General features: G+C 41.2%; 1 protein-coding gene across 2 annotated transcripts in view; it reads left to right on the plus strand.

Moving 5' to 3' along the window:
• PPM1E (protein phosphatase, Mg2+/Mn2+ dependent 1E) overlaps positions 1 to 24,239 on the plus strand; it is a 60,686-nt gene that overhangs the window by 25,917 nt on the left and 10,530 nt on the right. For both annotated transcript variants that reach the window (XR_014226998.1, XM_082294696.1), the window contains exon 2: positions 22,266 to 22,384. Coding sequence is in view for 1 of the 2 variants with exons in the window: in XM_082294696.1 (XP_082150822.1) it covers positions 22,266 to 22,384 (119 nt within the window). In the remaining variant the exon portion in view is untranslated. The remainder of the gene's footprint in view (positions 1 to 22,265; positions 22,385 to 24,239) is intronic.

Here is a 24,239-nt window from a genome sequence, read left to right on the forward strand (position 1 = left end):
CCAAGCATGTTCTTTGATATTTACTGGGTAGTCGAATGCTTCTCCTCTCTTCAGGAAGCTCTCCAATAAATTCAGCTTAGAAAGTGTCAACAAAACTATTGTCTGCCACTGGGCTGTAAATCTGCTTGACATCCAAGTCATACTCAGTACTTTTGCAGTGGGAACTCATACATCTTGATGTGGTGAGCAATCAGCTGGAAGCAAATTATTAAGAAAAATTTTGAGACTGGTTTTGCCTTTTATGTTGCAAACTGTTGCTTTAAACTGTAGGCGTCTGTCTGAACATGAAGTGTCCTGGGGTGAAGCACTGGCAATTTACCTGTCTCTGCATGGAATTGGTAATTATTGATCAGCACATGCAATAGGAACAGTTGTGTGCTGGTTTAGAAGTTGTGTAGGTGTTGAATGCATTTACAGTAATTATGTATTTACAGCTAAAGTCAGAAAGAAAAAAGATACAGGACCCTGCTCACAAAATGTCATGCCCTCCTCTCTTTTGTTTGAAAAACAAAGCAAATATTCTCCTAAACCCTGCGCCCCAGCATAGGTGCAGTTCCTGTCTTTGTGTAACGCATATATTGTGTATTTGCAACATCCCAGTGGAGTCTCTGTGCTATCTCTGTTTGTGATTTCAGTTAATCAGTACCAGGTCTTTTTGGAAACAGCAGGAGGGAATTTTTCAGGAATCCACGTAGCCTTTTGTGACTCCTTGTACTCTGAAAGGCTCTGCACCACTGGAGGCTGCTGCGCTTGGAGGTGCAGTGATGCAGCTTCCAGCAGGCTCTCCCCACACATGGGAGCAGTGCTTTGTAATCAGCATCAGGATACAGCTCATTCTTCCCTAATCCTCAAACAATTCACTCCAGGGATTCGTGCTAATGATCCTATATTCTAAATTATGTGCAATAATAATAATAATATTAATAAATACATCCTGCACAACATGAAGTGGAGTTTTCAACTAAAATGGCCTTCTCTCAATGCCAATTTGGGTGTTGCCTGGTTGCCTGAACCCCAAATTTCTCCTTCCAGTCTTACAGATATCTGTACTTTGGGGGCAAGATTACACAAAGCCTAATCCTGCAAGGTGCTGGGAGAGCTCAGTTATTTATGGAGAAATCTGCATGTTCATCACTGACTTGATTTGCTGCTTTTATTGTATGAGAAAGTTTTGTAGAGAAGGATGAGAAAGGTTGGCTGTTACATTTTCGATGGATTTGGGCAGCTCAGAATGCTGGATGTTCCCAGGTGCCTGACACACCTCATTCTACAGGAAATTGCAAGTCAGACTCTTGGTCTTCTGTATTGGTAAATTTTAGACAAATTTCAAGTACAAAGGTGGCATCTCCTGAGATCAAAGATCTCATTTCTAAAGACTTGTTGTGCCCTTGTTGTTCCAGTGCTAAATCTGGGAGGAGGAGGTGTCTGTGCATGGGGGAGTGTGAGACACTCACTGCTTTTTATCGAATTGTTGCTTGATTTACAGTTTTGCCATGTAATCCATGTTTTATACCAGATTATTCAGCTACTGAGCCTGCTGGGCTCTGACATTTGTCATTATATTAAAAGCTTGTTCAAAGGCAGCAAATAAAACACTTTTTCTTTCACTAAGTGAAATTCAGACAGACAAATCCAGCTGTTGCCTGTAAAAATAGCTACAGATGTCCTCAACAGGAAAAAGGTTTTCATGCGTTGTTATAGCAACAGAAATTCAGGAGAACTTTAAGATTAGGTATTGGCTATTTTTTCAAAATTCCCATTAAAAATACCCATTGCAAATAATTTGCTTTTTAAAGAACCACTCTGATTTAATAGGAAGAAATTCCGCAGTATAAAATGAATTCCAACTTGCAGGTTATATCTACCACTTTCAGATTACATGAAACATGATCTGTTTTTAATAAGTGGTCCAGTATCAGCTTGAAATATACTTCATGTTACCTGTGTGGCATTTTTTAGATGTTTTGATGTGGGACATCTGTTAATTCTACTCTTACTAATTGTTAACACGCACACACAAAATTGTGTAATCACGTTTTTCACAGAAATAGTTGTGTTGTGGCTGAAAGTCTGGAAATACAATGAGGGATTTATGCAGATATTTGGCTTTTCGAGTCTGGTATTCCGACTTGAAAGCATAAATATTTCTCCTCTGATTAATGGACTTTTTTTAGCAAGTGTCAAATCAGCTCATTTTTTGCTTTGCAGCTGCTTTTGCCTTGAGTCCAATTTATATTCTGGGTGTTCCTTTCCCTAAGTTTAGGGATTGACATATGTGGCAGCAAGACTAATATTTCATTAGAAATCTTATCATTCTGAGTGCTGCTAATTTGTAGCACAGTTTGGTTGTGGTTTAGACCTCTGTGTTTGGAAGTTGCTCTTGTTACCTGTCCTAATTTCATAATAACAATCTAAACAATATTTGAATAGAAATCAACATCCCAAAGAGTGGAACTAACCTGGGAGGCAAATCATTATTCTTTTCATGCCTTTAGTGCTTCACTTCTCTTGCCCTTCTTTCCTCTCCTTTTGACTGACAATTTCAATATTGAAATTGTAAATTCCTCGGGTCATGAAGCATTTTCTGCAGGGCTCAGTAGCCACCACTTGCAATTCCAATGGAATGCAAGAAAAGACAGCCCAGATCCCGAAACTTCCAACACATATCTGTGTATTCCTGGACTTCTAGGGGGGACTAGGGCTTTCCATCACCACCATCCCTTGCTCCTGCTTTGCCTTTGTTGCTCCTTTACCCTGCTCAGCATTTGGAAAGTGCTGTTGCACTTGGTGTGCTCCTCATTATTGTGGAGGTGACAGGGATGGTGTCCTCAGAAGTGCTGAGTGACAAAGATGACATCATTGGGATTCTTGTCACTGCCACCTGCCAAACTCACGGACAGAGCTGCAGAAGGGCTGCAAGGGGCACATGCAGAAGTAAAGAGGGCGAGGAGGCAGCACAAGAACCAAGTGCTGCTCTGTTATGTTCATACACAGCCCAATCTCTTTGTGGTGACCTTATTTACAGAGCTACCTCAGGAATTTGTGAGAATGGTAACAAAAAAAATATGGCAAATTCCTACAGAGAATTCCAGTTAAATATCCAAGTGCTGTGCCATTTGAAAGGTGTTTGTTCTTGTGTCCAAACAAACAATTATCAACTACCTAATACCTGGAAAATGAATGTATGAGACCTAACTGGAGACTATTAAGCACATTTTAGTACCTCTTCAGTGTCACATTGCAGCAGCAAGTTTGTGTATTTACACTGCTTGTTCTTTTTTTCATTCGAATTTGTTTCCTTAAGAGACTTAATCTTGGAAATTTTTTATGACTAATGAAGGTAATGGTACTCCTTAGGTCATCACCTGAGAGAGCTTAGGTCAGCCTTGTACACTGTAGGAACATTAAATTGAATCATCTGAGCAAAAATAGATCATCAGAGAGCAGCAGATGAATCCATTACCAGGAAATCTGCTGCTCTTTCCAGTCTGGACAGGAGAGTAACAATCTCAGCTGAGGGCATATTACAAAGCTGGGAGAGGAGAGAGACGAGGCCATGGGAGAGAAAGGAACACCAGCAACTGATGTGAGAAGAGCTGGATATATCCCTTTTAAAATGAACGTCTGTAGAGGAAGATAATGCATCAGTTCTCCTGATAAAACCAAACCTCATGAACCTCTGAGATCATCTGCCATAAGAACCAATTTATGGCAAATATCCATGTGGTCCTGGTTTTCTGACAGGTCTGTGGTGCTGTAGCTGTGCAATGTTTGATTTTATGTAGAAAAGGAAGCTCAAAATGAAGTATGAGAATCCAGGGTTGTGGTAATACCACGTTGTCTTTGTGGATTGTGAGAGCTCCTACTCTTGTGTCTGGATACCTTCATGAATCAGCAAAAGACTCTTCCAAGAACAGAAATTGCTTCTAGTTCTTCCATTTGAGATATCTGTGTGTTTGTGGTTATCTATGATCAGGGTCATAAAGTAATCCTGGGTGAGTTAGGAAAGTGTTCCATATGCCTCTGAGTCCAGAGAAGAACTGGCTTTGCAATCAGGCTCCTCTCAGGTAATAGCTTTTTATCTCTGCAGTTTGATTCCCTTTCTGTGTCATGAGGACATAAAGATGAAGGTAAGAACCTTTTGGAAATCAGTAAAAACTTTTATTTACTTCTTGCCTTGCATCCTTGTGTAATTACCTTTTAAAGCCTTTAGCTTAAAATAATAGAATTAATTCATTTTTATACATACAGCAAGTGGTTAAAAATAACAACCAGTTTTCAAATTAGTATTGACCATACAGTTAAATAAACAGATGAGTTCTAGGCCTGTTGAACTGTTAGAAAACAAACAGTTAATGAAAATGGGGTGCATAAAGGAAGGGGATATAAAACCCACACAGTTACTTGACTACTTAGCCTTATAAATAGCACAGAAATCATGTTACATGGAGTTGCATACGAAATAAAGCAAAAATATGCAAATGCTTGCCTTGAAAAGACCCAAGCATGAAAATAGCTTTCCTTTTCTTCTGTTCCCTCCTATCCAGAATGGTTTTTCTCCAGAATGTTTACTCTCTTCTACGTTGTTCATCAAGGCTTTCATGAACAGCATGGATTTTTCTATTTAGATCTGGTTCACATGAGGATAGTCCATCAGAGACATCCTGCCTGGCATGTAATTAAAACAGTGTCCTACCTGAGAAAGGATCCAATCCTAGCTGAGGGCTGGGCCTGATTCTGTGGAATCACTCTGCACCTTGGGAAGGATGTTGCCAGATCCAGTTCAGTGTCATATTCTCAGTCAATGGCCTTGTGTTGCTTTTCTCATTCCATGCCTTTATTAGAAATTAATAGTACAGTTTACAAATACTGGTAAATATTCCCTTTAAAACAAAATCAGTAAAGAAGCATTAAAATCCACTTCCAATTAAATATTGAATGCAGTTGCAGTTAATGTTGTCATGTTCATTCAGTGGGACCTTGCCCAGTGCTTAGTAAACAAATCTAAACAAATGGATGTGCGAGCTTTCAGAGTGAAGCTCTCCTGGATTGCCTGCCAGGCTTTCCATTACTCATAATCAAGGTATTTTTTTTTAATAAGTTGACCTGTTTAATGATAAAAATGCCTTTGAGTATAATTAAATTGAATTCTGTGTTTAAAGTGACCCTCTGATTCATGGGCATTTGCAGCAGAAAGAGCAAAAATAAAATTAAATCCTTATTGAAAGGTGCAGTAATTAAGTCTCTCAGTTCTGGTTCTCAGCAGCTGGGATGAGAGCAGGGATCAGCAAAGGGTGTTGCCTGTAATGCACCCAAAGGTCTGCCTGTGTGGGAGATGCTACCCTAAAACAATGATTTAAAATATTTTTTTTTAATAGGGCAGAGAAGTCTTAGAAGAATTGAAATCATTACAGAATGATTCTTTACAAAGAGATGTAGAAGAGCTGGTTCTTCCATCCTGTAGCATTTTACAGCCATAAATGAGCAGCCCTGACTGAGAACAACCCCAAAATGTTACAGCCAATGCAGATGCCTCGTGGATTTTGCTTTGACTGAAGGTTGGCTTCTCTTCCCTTGGGAGTTCAGTGGAAATGTGAGACTCTGGGCCTCAGAAAAAGATGCCTTTGCCCAGGCAGTCAATATATTATTGGGGGCCTGTTTTGAATTATTAAGCAGCTAATCAGATTCCAAAGGCATGTCTTTCTATTGCTTTGGATTAAAGGCCTGATTACAATTCCTAATTAGTCACCTCAATTCCCATTGATTTCCCAGAGTTAGGCCACACCACTCTCTTTGTGATCCAGCTCCACATTCCGTAGGCAGAAGACACCGGAATGTAGGGCAGGTGCTGGAGGGGGAGTGCACCACACTGCACAATGTGACTGCAGGTTACGTTATGAGGTTAATTAATTAAGGACTATGCTCTGGAGATCCGGTGTCTCTTGAATTACCCTCCTTGCTTTAAGGAAAAGAGCTAAGGGAAATTTCACATGTTTTTAATAGAATAGAAAAACCATAGAAAATAGGGCTGAAAAGCAGCTCAGGAGGTCATTGAGTCCATGTTTCTACCTCAAGGTAGAACTCACTAAATCTAAACCCATCCTGGGAGCTCCTTTTCTGACCTCACCTCAAATCCTGGCAGTGGAGATCCCACAACGTCCTTTTGCAAGGCTGTTCCAGGTCTTGGTGATGGGAGTTACAGGTGGAAAGTTTTCCTAGTGCCCAGTCTGAATCCCTCCTGTTAATTTTGTCAATCATGTTTATCCCTTCCTCATTAGCACAGGAAACAATATCAAATCTTCCTCGGTCTCATTGTTCCATGGGAATTCTGGTGTTTTCCTCGGCCATCATCATTTATTCACGGGCAACATTTTCTAAACTTTTGGTCCTTCTCACTGCTCTCTGATTTGTATTCATAAAGTTAAAATCTTTATTGCAGCTGAAGTAATTTAGTTGGAGAACAAAATATCAGAAAATAGACATCCTTGAATCCTGTAGGATGCATGGAATGGCTGCAGCTTGAGGAGTGAGGAAGCACAGCCTGTGCAAGGCCTCTCCTCTCCAGCACATGTGGGACAATCTGTGATCCTTGGGCTGGAAGTCACTGGAGGGGCTCTGCTGGCGTCCCTGGCGTCGGAACGGGACCAGGGGCCCAGGAGTGAACTGGGGCGTGCAGGCACTCTTCAGCCATCTGTTGTTTTTTATTGCAGCCTCCAAAGCCTTCATACATTCATCTTACACGTTTCTTTTCAAATCTGAATGTGGTTTGTTTTTTTTTTTTTTTGTTCCCCCAAAGGGAAATGAAATTGTAACCAGGAAAAAGATAGGAGTGGCTGGAAGAACACACCTTGCACAGGAGTCGTCTGGCTGTGAGGATTGTGGTGCATGTCTGGGTCTTGTTCTGCCACTTTCTCTCTGTCCCTTTGATAAACTCTTCACCAGGTATTGCTGGGTGTGCTCCTTGCTATTTCCATCTTGGATCTCTTAGAAATTGTTCATGGAATGTTGGGATTTTTGTGCCAAAAAAGCAAATGGATGATTCTTTTAAATCTCTTCTGCATTTGGCAAGCTGAGAACCTCGGTATCTTTTGGTGAGTGTCTTATGCTTCACCTGGGTCTTTACCAGATGAATTTCTTATAGAAGAATTATTAGAATTTGAATTTACTGGCCATTATGGAAAAAATCCTAAGTTATTACCTATTCCACTGTATGATGATGCACTATATCAAGTTGAGTCTAGCAGAACTCTTAAATAAATTCCACTATCCATTTTGAAAATTGTGTGTAGTTTTGCATTAAATTATATTAACTGCTGAGTGTTGCTGTGATATGTGTACTGCTCCTTTTAAAAGGGTAAAAATCATATCATATCAGGAATGGCATGGAGTCATATTTAAAACTTGTGTGGCAATGATAAAATGGACTTAAAAGCAAGGTAAAATAATAACTTAGAGTTGGCATATTGTGTATGAACAACCTGTAAATATTGTGCTAATGTTGTAAAGGGGAGGGCAATGATTGAATTTAAGGACATACTCTGAAGTTAATTATGAATTTTGCCTGAGACTCAGCGCTGTGTCTGTCTGCAGCCTGGAGTAATTTCTACTGAAGACTCAATCCCAACCATGCAGTGCCATGGAGTTACTCTAACAGCATTTTTCTGTCTCAAATTTATGTAAATCCAAGTGTCTCCCTGACTACTCCCACTTACTAAGGGTTTCATCAGGAAACAACCTCGTATTAAATACATGGAGTGAGAAATCTGGGGGTTTACTTTCCTTTTTTTTTTTTAATTGGTTGCTGCTTTTGATTTTTAAGAATGTGGTATTTCAACAGGCATTTTATTCCAATAAGGAGACTTTGAAGGAAATAGATATAGACTGATTATTGGAACAACCTGGAGTACAGCCAGGGGTTTTACTCCTCTAATTTCCCCTATTTCCTGACCATTTCACATCCCGTGCCTTTTTCTGCACCATCACTTCACAACAATCCCTTTTGGAGGGAAGAGGTCTGGCTGGAAGGATGTGCAAGGAAAATGTTGGGAGGTCTCTGTTAATTGTCATCCTTGGGTAACACAAGGCAGAGCTGATTTGAATTGTGTGGGCAAGGGCTGGGATGTGGGAGGGTGAAAAGATCCATGGAAAAGACAGAGAGGAGAAATGTCCAAGTCCTGTTGCCATCTTGCTCCTTTATCAAAGGTAGATCCAGAATGCAGAATTCTTTGCAATCCTGACTAAATGTTATTCACTGTTTCTTGCTCTTATTAGTCTTCTGCACTATTTTCCTTCAATATAGTCCAGAGTGGCTGAAATGGAAGAGAAATCCATTCTAACTTGGAAGTAAAATATATCAGTGTGTCAATCTCCCTCATGAATGGGATGCCTGAGACATTCTCATGATAAGAAAGAGGTCTTTAATTACTGTAGCAGCAAGTAGGCAAATTAATCTCAATCATTCCATTAATTTTTTCCTTTCTTTCTATTTCTTTCTTTCTCTCTTGGTGAGGTTTTGCAGATATGAGAACCTGAGCAGTTACTCAGATGTCTCTTATTGTACTTTATTGTTCTTTTCCCTGCAAATTTTTCATGTCCTCTGTTCTTTTCTCTGCTAATTTTTCTTGTTCCCTGCATCAGAGAAGAGCTTTGATCAGTGAGGTGTTAAAATCAGTAATATTCACTTTTGTTTTCGACCGAGATCACATTAAACTGAACACATGTACTTGAGGGGCCACATATATTCCTTTTTTAGCCTAAATGAAACTTGCTATCAAAATGGACATTTTCTTTCTTACAAGATTAGATCTGTGTTTAAGAAATGGCTATAAATGCTAATTATTTCTTTTCAGCTTTTCCAGTTTCCTTGCTAGGAAGATTGGGGCAATACATTTTGCAGGAGGAAGAATCCTAAAGGAATATCCCTTTGTTTCTTTAAGCCATTTCTGCAGGAAAGTACCAGAGATACAAAGTTCTCCATCAAACATGGAAACCTCTTTCCCTCATGCCCAGGAATATGATTGATCCCTGTGAAGATTAATGACATTCTCATAGTTCTTTTAAAAAAGGGAAGATGTGAGAAATACAACCATAAATAAATAAATAAATAAATAACGTGGTCCCTTAAAGGCTACATGAGACCTTAAAAAAACCAGGTAATTTACCCTTCTGTGCTGTCTAAATGAAGCTCACCTTTCCCTAATGTGATGGTGACTCAGAGCTGAAGGCTCAGGAGGAACTGTGCAATTGTTCTTGACAAGTTCTTCTAAATATCAAGAATCCAATATCCCTGGAAACAGGGAGCCTGGGAAGTTTCCCTAATTGGATTTCTCAGCCTTCCTGCCACAGGCTGTCCCTGTGGGTGAGGGAGCTTGGTCTGTCTGGGCTCTCAATGGCAGAGTGAGGTCAATTCCACTCTGCTGGGCATCAGTTTTTATTTTCTTTGGTGGTTTCTTATGTCTCTATTTTATTTTCCTGAGCATTTTCCTTTGCTGCCATCTCAGCCAGGTGAAAGTAAATCAGTGCTCAGGCTCCAGCCTTGCTGAGCTTTATTTGGGAATGAAGTGATTGTCTCCCTGTCTTTGGTACTTCTAAAAATCTACAAATCAAATGAATGATTTCAGCAAAAATGTGGGATGGCTGATGATGGCATAACCAGCCCTGATCAAAGAAACCATATTAAATATTAGAAAACACCAAGTTTTGATAAAAGGGAGCGTTTTGCCATCAGTCCATTATTGTTTTTTAACATCTCTAAGTCAAGAAGTGCTGTGGAATCGTGAACTGAAACAGGACAGAAACAGATGAGAATTCACTGAACAAAATACAGAAATATTTTATGAGGCAGTGGTAACTTCGTAAATACCTTGTCATTCCCCAGCACCTTCTGCCCAAGGATTAAAGCATAGTTTTCAGGTATTAATAAATTAAATTTCATGGTATTCTTCCAAAGTTTTAAGGCAATAAACCTCTTTGACTCCTAGATGGATGGATGTGCAGGGATTAAATGATTTGCTGGCAGAGGTGTCATTTGTCAGCCCCAGAACTGGGAGCAGTGCTCAGGCTCCTATCACGTTACATCTTCCAATTTACCACTGCTGGGTTATTATAACTCAAATCTTGCTTTAGCAGTAACTTCTCCTGTGTTATCTCAGAGCTCAGCTGGTGTTCCTAATCTTTAGTTTTATCTTGCTATATTATTTTCAATCTAACCCGTTGCAGTTGTGTCTCTTGTGTCGCTTCCATGCCTCATTAAAAAGCTCACTCAGGCGGGTGCACCACCTGTATTTTGATTTGAAAACTCTCTGCCCTTGAGGAATCTTGGTGCTGCCTGACTGTACGTGTGATAGATCCAATTGTGTGCTATTAGCAGTGTTTTACAGATAAACCCAGCAAAAATAATTCATTGTCATTTCCCGTGTGGATTTGGAATACTGATTTTATTTTTTACGTTTGGTGCTTTGTTGACAGATAAAAATTCTTGCACTTTCATGGCTCTTCTCTAAAATCTTTCACAGAAATCTCTGCTCCAACTAAGAAAACCTACTTGTGTTTGATCTTTTCTTGATTGCCTCCTCCTGAATTTGTTCTTTTATGTGTATATAATTATTATTCTAATTTACTGCTGCCCGTAATCCAGAACTGTGCCTTGCAGAGGCCCATTTGGTTCTTTATTTTTTTAATCATTGTTAGAAGATTTTATCTACCAATACCATTACCATAGTGTGTTCTGGAGACAGAATTGATCGAATTTATTTTCAAAACATTACTTAGCCCAGAGTTCTAATAATTTCTGGGTTAGCTACGTGGGTTTGTGTGACCTTCAATGTTCTACCTGCTCTAGGAATCTTCCTTCTTCCTTTTCCCAAAGAATCTGTGGTGATTGCTTATATTTAAATACATATATGTGTGTATATATATATATAAATGTATTTCAGCTGCAGATGTTGAGTATTTTCCTTCAAGGCAGTGTCTCAGTATGGTGCTAAAGAATGATGAGAGAAGGATGATGGAGACTGAGGATGAGATATCAAGGCAGACAGTTCTAATTTATATCCCACCACAAGTGTAGAAAATCAAGGTAATATTCACATTATTCTGGTTAAATTTTAGCCTCAATTTCTGTGTAGAGTCCTGCTGTTCTTTCCAGCATGGTTCATTTCTTGCTGTTTGTTCAAAACAGTTGTGTAATATTGCTATCCATGGTTAGCAATTTGCTGCTTTTCATCCAAGGTAGCTTGGATGTCAGTGCTGGTAGAAGTAATAATTTATTTTTAGATTCTAAATCCTTTGGGAATGCACAAAGCACTGTAGACATAGAAGATAATAATTTGTCTCCAAAGGTTCCTTATTTTTTATTGATGTTTTGATTTTGTATTCTCTCTGTCTGGTATCCCTGCATATCCTGCATATCCTTACATATCCCTGAATATGTATTACCGGGGTAATTGATAGTGTGGCTCCTGAGGAACTCTCTTAACTGCTGATTAGAGCTGTGACACTGCTCCATTGGAAGCAGCTTTGAGCCTCCTCATCACGGGGGTGAGTCAGTCCTCACCAGTGCATTATTTACAATCCGGGTTCAGGCAGCTTCAAACAAGTCCTCCTTGTGTTTGAGGAAGATTTCTTCTGATCTCAGTAAATTTCTGCCACATCCTGAATCAACTTCCAGATAATGTCACCTGTTTGCATTTGTTTATCTTCCACAGAGATAAACCCTTAAGTTTTGCACATGATTCCATGTTCTCTGTGGGTTTGGCTCTGCACAGGATGGACCCAAGGCCTGGCACTGGGCAATGTCACAGATTTCCCTCCCTTTTCCACTCTTGATGGACTCAGGCTCATGCTGTCTACAGGCTGTTGTGTGCTGCCTCCTTGATCAGGGTATTATGTAACAGATTCTTTCTTATATTTAGAGCTCGTCCCTCTTCTGAAGAGATCACAGGTTTGATAATAAGCTTAGGGGAAAAGTTGGCAATCTTCTTTGTGGAGGGGGAGAGGGAAAGCAGAGCTGTTGGGTAATTCTTACATGAGCTGCACTGGATTGAGGCAGAGTTGTCACCTCTGAAATGGGTGATTTGAAGGTGTTAATCTCATAGAAAATCAAATGCAACAAATAAGACTTAAAGACAAGACTGATTATGCTGCATAAACAAAGTCCCAAATTTTGGTGAATAGGCAGGATTTGTGTGGGAGAATTTGTGTAGTGTTGGAAGTCCATGGTAAAGAACCAACATCCATAATCTGGTGAGATTTGTAATGTCACAGCTATAAAAGGTGACAGATCTTTTTTTTCCAGTTGACCTTATAACAGTGATTGGAAAATGTGCAGAGATGTGTTTTTAAATGGGGCTGGGAATAATTTTAAGACATGTCTCCCAAATTTTAAATAATTCCCTGTACCTTCCAGGACAGGAGAGAGGCCACAGCACTGCAGGGTTTATCTCCAGTTTGTTGGGAATCAATTCCTAGAGCCTTTGTGAGCAAAAAGAGCTAAATTTAGCTGTGTACTGCAGGCAGGCTCTGTGTTTCACGGGCTCAGGACCTGCCTGGCCCCATGGAAAACCACATTTCTCAGCTTTGGACCTCACAGAATCTTCCCCACCTTGGTAACCTCAGAGTGTGGATCCTCAATAAACCTCGGAACTGGGAGAGGAGGGAGGCTGAGCCAAGGAAGGGGGAGCAGGGGAGCACAGAGATCCTGTCACTTGAGCCTGCCCCTCGCTGGGATGCTGTGCCTCATTCCTACAGTCTGACATGTCATGGAGCCACTCCCAGAGGCCTTAATAACCTGACATCCCCTCCAAGTGTTATTCCTCCTCCATTTCATCAGTATTTGGTAGGAGAAAGTCTGGTTGGATTTTTACCTCTCCAGATTTTCTTTTCTTTTGTTATTTTTTAATTCTTTTTACTCCTTAGAGATGCTACAATTTGCAGCATTTCCTGCTGTAAATAGATCCATATAGAAAGTGGAAGGTGAGCTATAAAAGGAAAACTGTGTGGTTGAAGCTTATGTTGCTACAACTACTCCCCCAGTTCTTCTCCCTGCAGCATCTGAGTGTAAATCTCTCCCTGGTGTTTGTGGGCACAATTGTCCTTGTGAATCTGTTGTACAGTGAATTTCCCGCTGGTGCAGTCCCCTGTGATGTCAGCACAAGGTGGAAAAGTCAGATATTCCCACAAATTTCCACCCAGGCACTGCCCAGCAGAGGCACATTATCCCAGCAGCCCATCAGGACGGATACTGGAATGCATCTTTTAAGCTACAAAGAACATTAAACTCAACATCTGTGTGTAACATAATTTGTCAAGTTAATGTCAAGATAATTTCTGTCCCTGTTGTTTTCTGTGTGTTCAATGTTTCATGATGTGGCCTCTTAAAAAGGAGTGACAGGGGCTGGGATTGCCATGCTCCAGCCTGGAATGGGAAGTTGGATTTGCCGTTGTAAAATGTAGGTGATATTTTTCCAGCTGAATGGAAGGGGGATTATAGGCAAAGGGAGAAGAGAAACATTTAAATTCAACACTATTTTAAATAATTTACTGGAAGATTTAGATCCATGCTAAATGATATGTAAATAAGTACGTTCTGCTTATTTATAATAATTTAGGATTAATCCTAAGCAGCCATTTAACCTGTCCAATGAAATCGAGCTTTCTGCAAGTGCTGTATTTGGGAGAGTCTCTCACCTGCTGTTCATGACTGTGATTATTGAAGATGGATGGCTGGACGTTTGGCTGCTGCCTCTTTAGGAAATCTTTTAAACCAGGATTGGTAACAGGATATTTTACAGCCTGGTGAAAAACATCTAAAGGCTGCCATTGTGTCGTTCAGGCCAGAACAACCCAAAGCCCTAACGTATTTTATCTGCTGTTCTCTTCCTCAACACTATAAATAATTCAGATCTGTTGGCTTAACTACTACTGGCAACTGTTATTTATTAAGAATGACTGAAATAACTATGTGGCTCAGTAGAACAGAATGCATTAGGGACTGTAATGTGAAACAGAATAGCTAAAACATTTTGATTATCCTTTAAAGAAAAAGCCTAAACCCCTAAACCTGCCATTATCCTTTGCAATTCTGCAAAGGACAAGTGACAGTGGGAATTAGGATGGGATCTTTCTGAGTGACTAAAGGGTTTTTCCTTTAAAGGAGCACTCACCCCAATCATAGAGCCTCTTTTATCCCTCTAGCATCTTGTTCTGTGGGCATCAATGTCAGTAATTGTGAATTTGAGGTTCCAGTAAAGTCTTTAATGTGCCCCACTCTGTAATCTTTGAATCTGCTTGTAGTTACATATCTGCCTGTAAAATTATTTTTAGAGGTACTGCATTGTTTATTCATGTTTGCTTTAATTTCTTTCTCTTGCATGTTGTGCACAAGAGCAGCAGGATTTTCTGGGAATTAGTGCACGGGAATTGCTGTTCTCTTGCTCCATCCCCACTTTAGGTTTAATTAATAATATCTGGCACTTCATCATTGGCTTTGAAATTGCTTTCCAGAGGTCAATAGCATTGTCCCTATTTTGCAGACACAAAATTCCATGCTGGGAAGGGCTGACATCAGGCAGGGCATTGGTACAGCACAAACACAGCGTGTTCCCGCACGGAATTACATCCCGAGATGTATCACTGCAGAACACCAGAATGCTTTTGCAAGTCCACTGATTATAAATGGAGCATTTGGAATAAATTTTTTACCACCAAAAAGAGTTGACATCCAGGACTTGGATGAGTAATTATCTAATCTTACATCTGGCATAAACACCCAAGCCATTTGTGTGATGAAGTGCATTGCATAGGAGTGAGAAGGCAGCGAGGGAACATTCGCTGCTGACTCAGTGGCCATAAATCTTCCGGGGTGTGTTTTGCCTTATATTTGATATTTGTTCAGTGGGTTGAAAGAAGTTAAGTGATCAAATGTCATTTGGAAATCCTGGCCTGTAGCTCTTATTTTTTCTCAGTTACATGAAGACAAATGTTACAACAGGAGCACAGAGCTTTGGGGCCTGGCTCTGTGGGGTGTTACTGAGAGCTGGGTGTTTGAACAGGCACCATCTTCACCCTTTTTTAAAAAGTCATTTTACGTTTGTTTGCCTTGATGATGATCTGCAGGAGAGAGCAGGGGATGTGTTGCTGTGGAGCGTTTTATTTCATTTATTTGAAATTAAGTCATTAGCTATAACAGCAAAATGCATTTTTCTTTTTGACAGAGGACTTGGGTGTGTTAATCTGATCTCTAATAAAACAGAGGCTCTGCATTGGGGGATTCTTATTTAACTTGTATTTCTGGACATATCAGATCTGTATGGAATATTCCTTCCTCTTAAGGGAAGTATCAGTGAGAGTTTATTTATAACAGAGAGAAAAAATCAGGGCATGAATCAGTGGTAAGTAAATGATGTGCCTGAACTCTTCTGCAAGTTTGCTGCAACATGAACTTTTCTAGAGACTGTGTCATTAATATTTTATAGCAAGGAGAGAAATCATCAAAAACTCCAGCTAGGACATAAAATATCTGAAATAATAAGAATGTATATAAGTACCTTCAGAGTGAGCCTGGATACTCTCATTGATTTTAGACAGCATCTCATTCGGGCTTGACAAAACGCAGAATTCATAAATTAAATCTGATGTATACAGTGTATGCTTTTATGCTGATGTTGGCACACTTTCAGATGTAAAATTAAATTACTTTTTCCAATAAGGCAGCATAGATTGAAGCATGGAATCCTTTCTTTGCTAATGGAACCAGGAGAAAGATATTGAATTATGCTGACTTTCAAACTGACTGAGCACCAAAGAGAGAAAAATCAATGACATTTTTAATGTCCTGTGGAGCTTTTAAACAGGCCTTGGTCTGGCAGGGAAACTCAGTGTGAGGTAACTGCTGTTGACATTGGGTTTCCAGTGAAGAAATTTACTTCTCCAGGGAAGCAGCACCTGGCACTGATGTGGCTTTGTCCCCATTCCATTCCCAGCAGTGCCAAGTGGGCACTGAGTGGGTTTTGGAGGACTCTGGACACGCTCACACCCTGAGCAGAGAATGTGCTGTGTAAACATGCAGGATAATCCTTGTAAAACAACAACAAAATCCAAAAGGATCTTTCCTCTCAGTATAAATCCCTGAAAGTCACATGAGTGGGTAATACCAATAAATTACCTTTCTTTTGATGAATTAATGATAGGGTAAACACAGATTTATTTTCACTATGTGTTTGCATTTACAAAGCTGAATACTAAGGATCTAAGCTGCACAATCAATGCTCATCAAATAAGTGGCTTGCTGGGGGTTTTTATATTTTATAACAATATTTTTATAATTTTGTAAAGGGCATTTCATAGCAGCAATTAAAATTTTATTAGAAAACTGTCCCGATCCCTCAGAATCTTGCTCCTCAGAAAATATTCTGATTTAGATGGGGGAGAGTCTATATTGGTATATCCTCAACATCTTGGTGTTATACCAAAGGTTCGTGGATTGTGGTCCATTTTTCTCTGCATTCCTTCAAAGTCCAGGTTTCCCTTTCTTTTAATAACAGATGGATACAATCTGGCTGTGAAGTGCTGGGATATGATTTTCAACAGCAAACTTTGTATCTTCAGCTCTTTGCTGTAATGAATAAAACCATCCCACAGTCACTTCTGGGAATTGAATTTCTTGCAGTTATTTGGCTTCCATCTCCTGGCAGATCCATGCTCGGTTTTTAGGGGTTGTTGGTGCTACAGGAGGTGATTTCTGTCATTTTTAAAGCAGCCATGCCATCAGCCCCAGAGACTGGAATATGAGTAACCTCAGAACTGCCATGCTGTGAGGATGAGTGAAAGAATAGAATTTGGTTTTAAAGATAATACCCAGGCAATTTATCCAGCCAGGAGCTTGGGAGAGGCTGGTTTGTGTGGTTTGGATTCTTCACAGTTCACCCCTGCAGGGTCAATGGTGTTTTATTGACAGTCATTAAATCACAAATGCTTATGAGTGGTTTGTGGGCAGCAAGCATTTATATTTTAGATACATGCTGCCCTTCATGACATTGTACCTCATCAAAGAGACAAAGGTGACCTTTTTATTTTGTCTTGCTCGCATTTTGGTGGTTTTATGTACTGCCGTGTGCACTTCACCCTCTGGAGAAGGGAATGCTACACAGCAGAAAGTGCATTAGAGGTCTGAGCCTAATTCATGTGTTGAGAACAGTGTGGTAAAATCCAAGGGTTTCCCCTGGTGAAGCATCTTAATCCAGCTGTGGCAGAGGTTTTCTGATGAGCAGTGCACCTCTGGTTTGGTTATTTTTAACATCCAGTTTAGATAGACTTAACTACAGGAACATATCTGTATAAAATTGGTCTAGAAAATGTCAGTGAGCAGAATGCAGAAGGTTAAATATTTGGTAAATGCAGTGTCTGCACAGACATGGGCATGATAAATGTATCTCAAACAGTGTCTTTTTGCAATGCTTGTGTATTATATTTCTGTTGCTTACAACTGTCAGCACAAGGACAGGATCGCTGGGGATGTGAGCAGGCAGCTGTCTCTGGGAAGCCTATAGATAGCAGCTTCCTTGGGTAGCACGTTTGCAGCTCCTTCAAAGAGATTTATCAAGCATCTTTACTGTCTCACCACTGCCAGCTCAAATGACTTCTCAAGGAGCTTTGGTTATGCAAGCTTTTAAAAGGTGCATTGTTTTTTCTATTTGTTTCTTTTTGTGTTTGTGTGTGTGTGCCAGGTTTTTTTTTAGTAACTCACTGCAGCAGATAAAATCTAGTGCAGGGTTTCGCCATGTGTTAGGGGAAAAAAAATAATACTCCATTTGTCCACCGTGACCAGGCTTTAAATAAGCATCAAAACTTCCAGCAGCTGTGCAGAGCAGCAGAACAGCACAGGTCAGAGAGTTGCTCTGGGAGTGAGGAGAGGAGAACCTGCAGAGATGGGAGCTGGAAATAGCATCCGCTTGGCAGAACCAGAGGATGCATCCATAATCATTTTGGGGTCTTGGAATGCTTCACAGAATATTCCCCTCTGAGTCCTGGGTGACCTGGAGGAGTTTGGAGACAAACAGGAGCCCCTCAGCTGCCTCCAAGTCCCTCTGGATGGCCACGGAAACAGGAGGTGGAGGAAGGAAGGGCTGGGGAAACAGCCAAAGGAGCTTCCCAAAGAATTTCTCTGCTCGTTACTGCTGCACTTCACAGCATGGGAACTTTCAGTAATAAAGATTTCAAAGGCTTCTTCAAAGAGCTTCCAGGCCATATCCAAAGCTCCATCTGGAAGAACTCTCATGAGACTTTGGAATGTTTTGTAAATACAGGCAGGGGACAAACTAGGTTTTTCTTAAACTGAATCTAACAAAAGTTGCTTTCTAACAAGAGCTTGCAACAGGCCACGTGAGCGGGAGTGTTTCCCAAACTGCATCCCTGGTGGAATGTCTTTTGGAAAGGGTGCCGTTAGCTTGTCATCCCTACAAAGTCTTTTACTAACACAGTAAATTATAGGCCTTTGGGGAATGTGCTGTACTTGGTTCTTTTCAGGTCATGTTCTTGGTCTTGGATTGCTGTGTGAAACCAAATATGCTGCTTTATCCTGTTTGCCTGTGGATTTGTTTTGTGTTCAGCAGATTGAATAGCATTTCTATTTCAATCATTCCTCATTCTAACTAAAACAATTGCTGTTCTGTGGTGTCAGGGGATTCCTGAGGTAACAGGAACACTGTACCTTTTGTGATTTACTGCCCATTTTGCCCCTTGAAAGCCCCAGTTCGTTTCGGTCCATTTTCCCTGCTTTGTTTGGGTTAGTGATGCCTCATCAGCTACCCCAGACCATGACAGCCTTTGGGATTTTCAGCACTGGTGGCCCTCATTGTGGATTTTAGGCAGGGGCTGCAACATCATTTTCCCATCAGCAGTGCTAATGCTCCAGAACTACAAGTTTTAAGAACTTGAGGTCTCTCTTTGCTGGTTTTCCCCTTTCCTGCAGCTGTTGATGACACTGTGAGCTATCCAGAGCTGTTGTTTGCCTGTGTGTTCTACTTAGCTCTTCTGGCAGTGTATGAGAAAAGAGCGAGAAAAAGCTAGGAAGGCTATCAAAAGTATGAAAGTATAAATCTTCTATAGATTGAAAATATCTCCCACTCTCGTCTTTGTGGTTTTCCCTTCAGTTGTGCTCTTATCAAGAAATTCCAGAATACATCACAAACACAGATTTAGGCCTTCTACAGCCTTCCTCCTCCTTCTCCTCTCCCCGAGGGAATGACATTCTCATCCCTTGTTTGCGATGAGGAATGAAGGTCTGAGTGGTGAAGTGACTCGTCCAAGGTCAGCTGCTGAGTTAGTGGCACAGCTATGAATAGACAAAGGCATTTAGCTCTCAGCTCTCTGCTAAACAAGACAGAGCCCTCCCAGTTTCAAACTTCATGACTATTAACATTTGAGCATCTAGAATGTGGCAGAAGAATTTATTTTCAGTAGCCAGCAGGTAATCCCAGGGTGGAAGCTCCTCCCTGTCCCCATGGATCCTGGTGATACTTTCTGGGTTTTGTGAGGAGAGGGGAGAACTGCCCTCCTTGGATTGCTGTTTTGTGGGATGCTGTAGCTGCTCACCTGAGTGCTCACTTTGGTGATGGAAACAGATCCAGAGCTGTCTCTTCATTTGTCTTGGTGTAACAGTAATGAAGTGTCCTTAGAGCAGTTTGCCTTCAACAGCTATTTTAAACCTCCAGTGCAATCTGCTGTTCCTTGAAGGGAAAAAGTAATTCGACTAAAAGTGCTCTGAGGAGCCAAGTGAGAGAAGTAAATGTTGAGTGGTGCTAATCAGGAAGAGGAAGTCATCTGTCTGCGTGTGGTCACTTCCCTGCTCACATGGCACAGCCCTGGGACAGCTGCATAAGAAGCTTTGTGATCAACAAATGTCAAGGGCAATTAATTCTTTGGCCAGCAGCTGCTATTATTAGGACAGAGAGTGGCCAGACATAGAAGGAAAGCCTTCAGCTGATTTATTTTCTCTACCTTTCCCCTCGAAATTGATCAGTTGCTCAAACCCCCGTGGTGAACTCCCATGCAATAAGAATTTAAAATTTGCCATCTCTTTTTTTTTCAGTCGGAGTGTTTGTATTAGATTCAGAGCACAGAGGAATAGCTCAGGGAAGGCGTTTGGAAAGTCCTCCCCACTTTAATGCTATCAGGATGGAGAGGAGTTGTGTGTTAAGCTGGTAACATAATAATATGTGGGCTGAGTTAAACCCACCTCAGACTGGTTTTCTCAAACTTAATTAATGGAAGCAGAGCACTTTTAGGCTTGATTTAATACCTTCCTAGAGTTATTTCAGGATTGCTGCAATGCAACTGTGGGTGGTCTAAACACACCTACGCTGCCAGAGAATCAGGAAGGATGTACTTAAAATCCTCTAATTTATCTAATAACATCTTTAGCGGCTTTTTGTGTAGGTTTAGCATTGTAATGGAAATGCACTCTTTGGCTGGATAAAGAGCTGCTGTGTGGAACTGCTGGCTCTGGCTGTGAGGACACGTGAATAGCACATGGAGCTGGTGGGGAAAATACTCTGACCGGCTACACCCCCTATAAGTGCACCTTTCAGTTGTGTCATCGGTCACTGCAGTTAAAATAATATCTCGAATTTCAGATACAAGTGTTCATGGCTCTGGGTATCCAAAGACATTGCTGTCCCCCCTCCCAGGCAGAGTTCCTCTTGTTAGGGATATTTTTTTTCTCTGCTGTTTAGATGCTGAGTCTCTATTTTAGGCGCTGTTGTTGCCCCAGTTCTTAACCAGGTTCCCTCTTTGCCCAGTGGATGTTCCTGAGGGGTTGTTTGTAAGTGACACAAAACAAGTTTGGTTTTTCTAAAGAGTTTCAGCACTGAGCTGCTCAGGGGAAGCCTTGGACTGGAAACAAGCTCAGATTCCTGCGGGTGCCCTGCTGGTAACTGCTGGCATAATTATTCTATCCCGGGCATTGCAATTTCTCCCTTTTTGGAGGGAATCTCCTGTAACATGAGCAGAACCAGCATCACTGCATGAAAAACCTGCTCTTTTTGAGCTAAATAAAGACAGAAAAGACAAGACAGAAAATCAGCTCCTCCACGTGCCAGAAGCAAGGGATGTCCCGGTGTGTTCTCCTGTGGCTCATCGCTCCTACACCGGGAATTGCCGGATGTAAGTAGGATCAGAGTTGAGCTCTGCTGGGAAGAGTCGGCCCTAAGGCAGCTGATTTCCGCCAGCAGCGGAGCTTCCTGAGCGCTGCTGAGGCTGGAGCGGAATGCCCGGCTGCGAATTCCAGGGAAAACCTTAGGATGGGGCCGCAACGAGGTGTGAGTGGCTCTCTGTGTGACTTCAAGGGCCAGAGCTTGTCTCATGACAATGTTGGACAAAGCTATTTATTGCTAATCTTATCCTTCAATCATTTATCGTTATGTTAAACAGAAGGAATAGGTTAAGGAATGTTTGTGTTCATTGCCTGTTCCCTGGATTTCTGTCATGGAATTCTGTGGTTGATGGACAGTTTCTGGGCTGAAATTGGCCCTGTGCCTCTCTGTGACCCTGTGCCAGTAGAATGTCTTGGGAAAGACATTGTTACCCCAATAATACCTGTGGAAACTGGAGGTTTCACGCTGTGTCAGCAGGAGACACCTGGAGAAATTCAGGCTGACCAATGGGAAGTGCAAAGTCATACATAAATTAAGAGGTATTAAATTCCTCTTGAATGGGAGAAAGTACATTAAAGTGGCCTTGGCTTGCTATAGATTAATTAACCTTGGGGGATACCAGGTGTAATTAAGCTAGAGTGAGTTAAAGCCACTTCGCTCTGGATAGAAATCATTCCTGAGGAAGCTTTTTAACCTTATGCACATCAGCTCCCTATGGGTTAAACTTAACTTTCAGTGCCCCTTGGAGAGGCTTTGGACACTTTGAAATCTGACGAATTCTGGAATCCTGACTCCAATTCTTAGGAGAAACTGGACTTGAGTTAAAAGTGTATCATACATATGTAAAAAATGTACAGTCATGTGACAGACTCTGGAGGGCTCAATCTAGATTTGAAAAGAATTTAAATAGAGGTTATGAATTGAAACATTAAAACTTAAGAAGCAGGGAACACAGGAGTGAAAGAGGGCAACTGAAATCCATCAGAGAGTTTGAGGTCTTGCTGCGGGGTTGTGGTGCTGCCTGGCGAAGAAGAACCTTGGTGAAAAATACCTTTATGTTACCTTACTGAATCACACTAAAACATCTTTTTGTGGATTTCTCTTTTTCTTTTCCAGTAATTGCCCTTCATTCCTGGCCTCTGCTTTAGCCAGAGCAACTTCAGATGAAGTCCTGCAGAGCGACCTCTCGGCGCATTTCCTGCCCAAGCACGTGGACAACGCCGACGGCATCATCCGTAAGTGCCACCTAAAGGAACCTGGACAGGATTTCTGGTACAGGAACATCCCTTGTCGATGTAAAAAGGTTAATGGAGAGCTCTCCACCACTCCTGATAGAGCTGGAGGTCTAATTTCTCAGTCAAAGCTTTCTCAGCTTTGGAATCACTCTTTTAAGTGCAGCTTCATGGCTGTATCTGATGGTCCTGAATCTCTCTCTCAGCACTTTATACAATGTGGTTCTGCTGGCAAGTGCCAGTTGTCCTCCCTCATCCTTGGAGCAAAGTCAAATATATGTGGGAAGAGATAATTTAATTCTGAATTATTTCAGTCAGTGTGGTTTTTACTATGGCTTGTAAGTTTTTTATATGGTTTTAGCAAAAGGTAGTATAAAGAGATTTCATTATTAAAAGGAAGAAAATTCCTTTTCCTCATTTATCTGTGTTGGCTGACAAGATTTTTGCAGCATCTAGCTCAAGGTCATGCACCCTAAATCATTTCAGGACTCTGCTGGCCTAACTAACCTTGAAAATTGGCTGGGTTGTTCATTACAACAAAGACCAAGGTATTGACAGAAATTCTGTCATTTGATCTTGAAAATACAGTCCCCAAACCACTTTGTCCATTCCTTCCTTTTTTGATTAAAAAAACCCCTGTAAATTATTCTGGGGATAAGGAGGATCTATAAATCTGGCTCTTCAAAAAGGAAGATGCTGCTGTGTTCCCCAGAGGCCCTTGGAAACCTGAGAAACAGGAAAACATGCTCTGGGTTCCCTTTCTGTAGGTATTGCTGCCTCCTCCTGCTGAGCAGGTAAATGGAATAGATTTGTCATTGTTCTGGCTGAGCAGCCTTCATTAATTTCAAAATTGAGATCTCTGAAACTTGCATAAATATTTGACAGTCTCCAAGGAAATGTTGACTAAGCTTCCACACAGAATATCTACAGAATTCAACAAAAAAAAAGGGAAAAAAGAAAGGAAAAAACCCTCACACCTACAGAAATTGCCATTTAAATATATCTAAGTCTGTAAGACACAGATGCAAACATAGATTAAGATGGGACCAGGCTGGAGCAGGCACTAAGCACAGAGCTCCAGATGCAGTTTGTTGAGGTGAATTGTCATAATGAGGGTACTTGGAAATAAAATATCCCTTTGCTGATGCAATGTGAAGTGTTAAATTGTGAGGCTTTAAGGGGAGAGGAAGAGAGAGAACATCTTCTGGCCTGTAGTAAAGCAACAGTTTCATAAAAACCCTGCAATTTCAAATAATCTAAGCGATAATTTTCCAAAACAGAGCATCAGCTCAAGTGTCATAGAAATGACAGAATGGTTTGGGACATTAAAGATCAAGTCCCACCCCCTGCTATGGGCAGGGACACCTTCCACTACCCCCATTGCTCCAAGCCCTGTCCAACCTGGCCTTGGACACTTCCAGGGATGGGGCAGCCACAGCTGCTCTGGGCACCCTGTGCTCCAGCAGTGCTTCATCAGCCACGGGTGCAAGGTTTGGCCTAGAAAACCCAAACAAAACCGGGGGGAGCAGCAGCTCCATCCTAGAGAACCTTCCCAGGGGAGTCCCTTGAGAAACCTGGGGTGGTGCTGAGAGGAGGTCTGCCCTCAGTGGTAGCATACAGGGAGACTTTCATGCTTTGGAAGAAAGCAGAGGGAAGTGTGGCAGGTGGTGAAAATGGGATTTCTACATCTTGGAGTTTGATGCTCAGAGTTCGCTGTGCCCTGATGCTGTTTGAGCTGCTGCAGAATGTGAAACCAAGCTGAATTTAGCTGGCTGGCTTTAATATCCAGTTCTGTGTCAGGTTTTTTTATGAACCCAGAAAGATTTTTACTCTGTGTAATACAAGGAGACATTTACCT

This window comes from Coloeus monedula, assembly GCF_965178545.1.
Source record: "Coloeus monedula genome assembly, chromosome: 20".
In the NCBI taxonomy this organism is placed as follows: domain Eukaryota; kingdom Metazoa; phylum Chordata; class Aves; order Passeriformes; family Corvidae; genus Coloeus; species Coloeus monedula.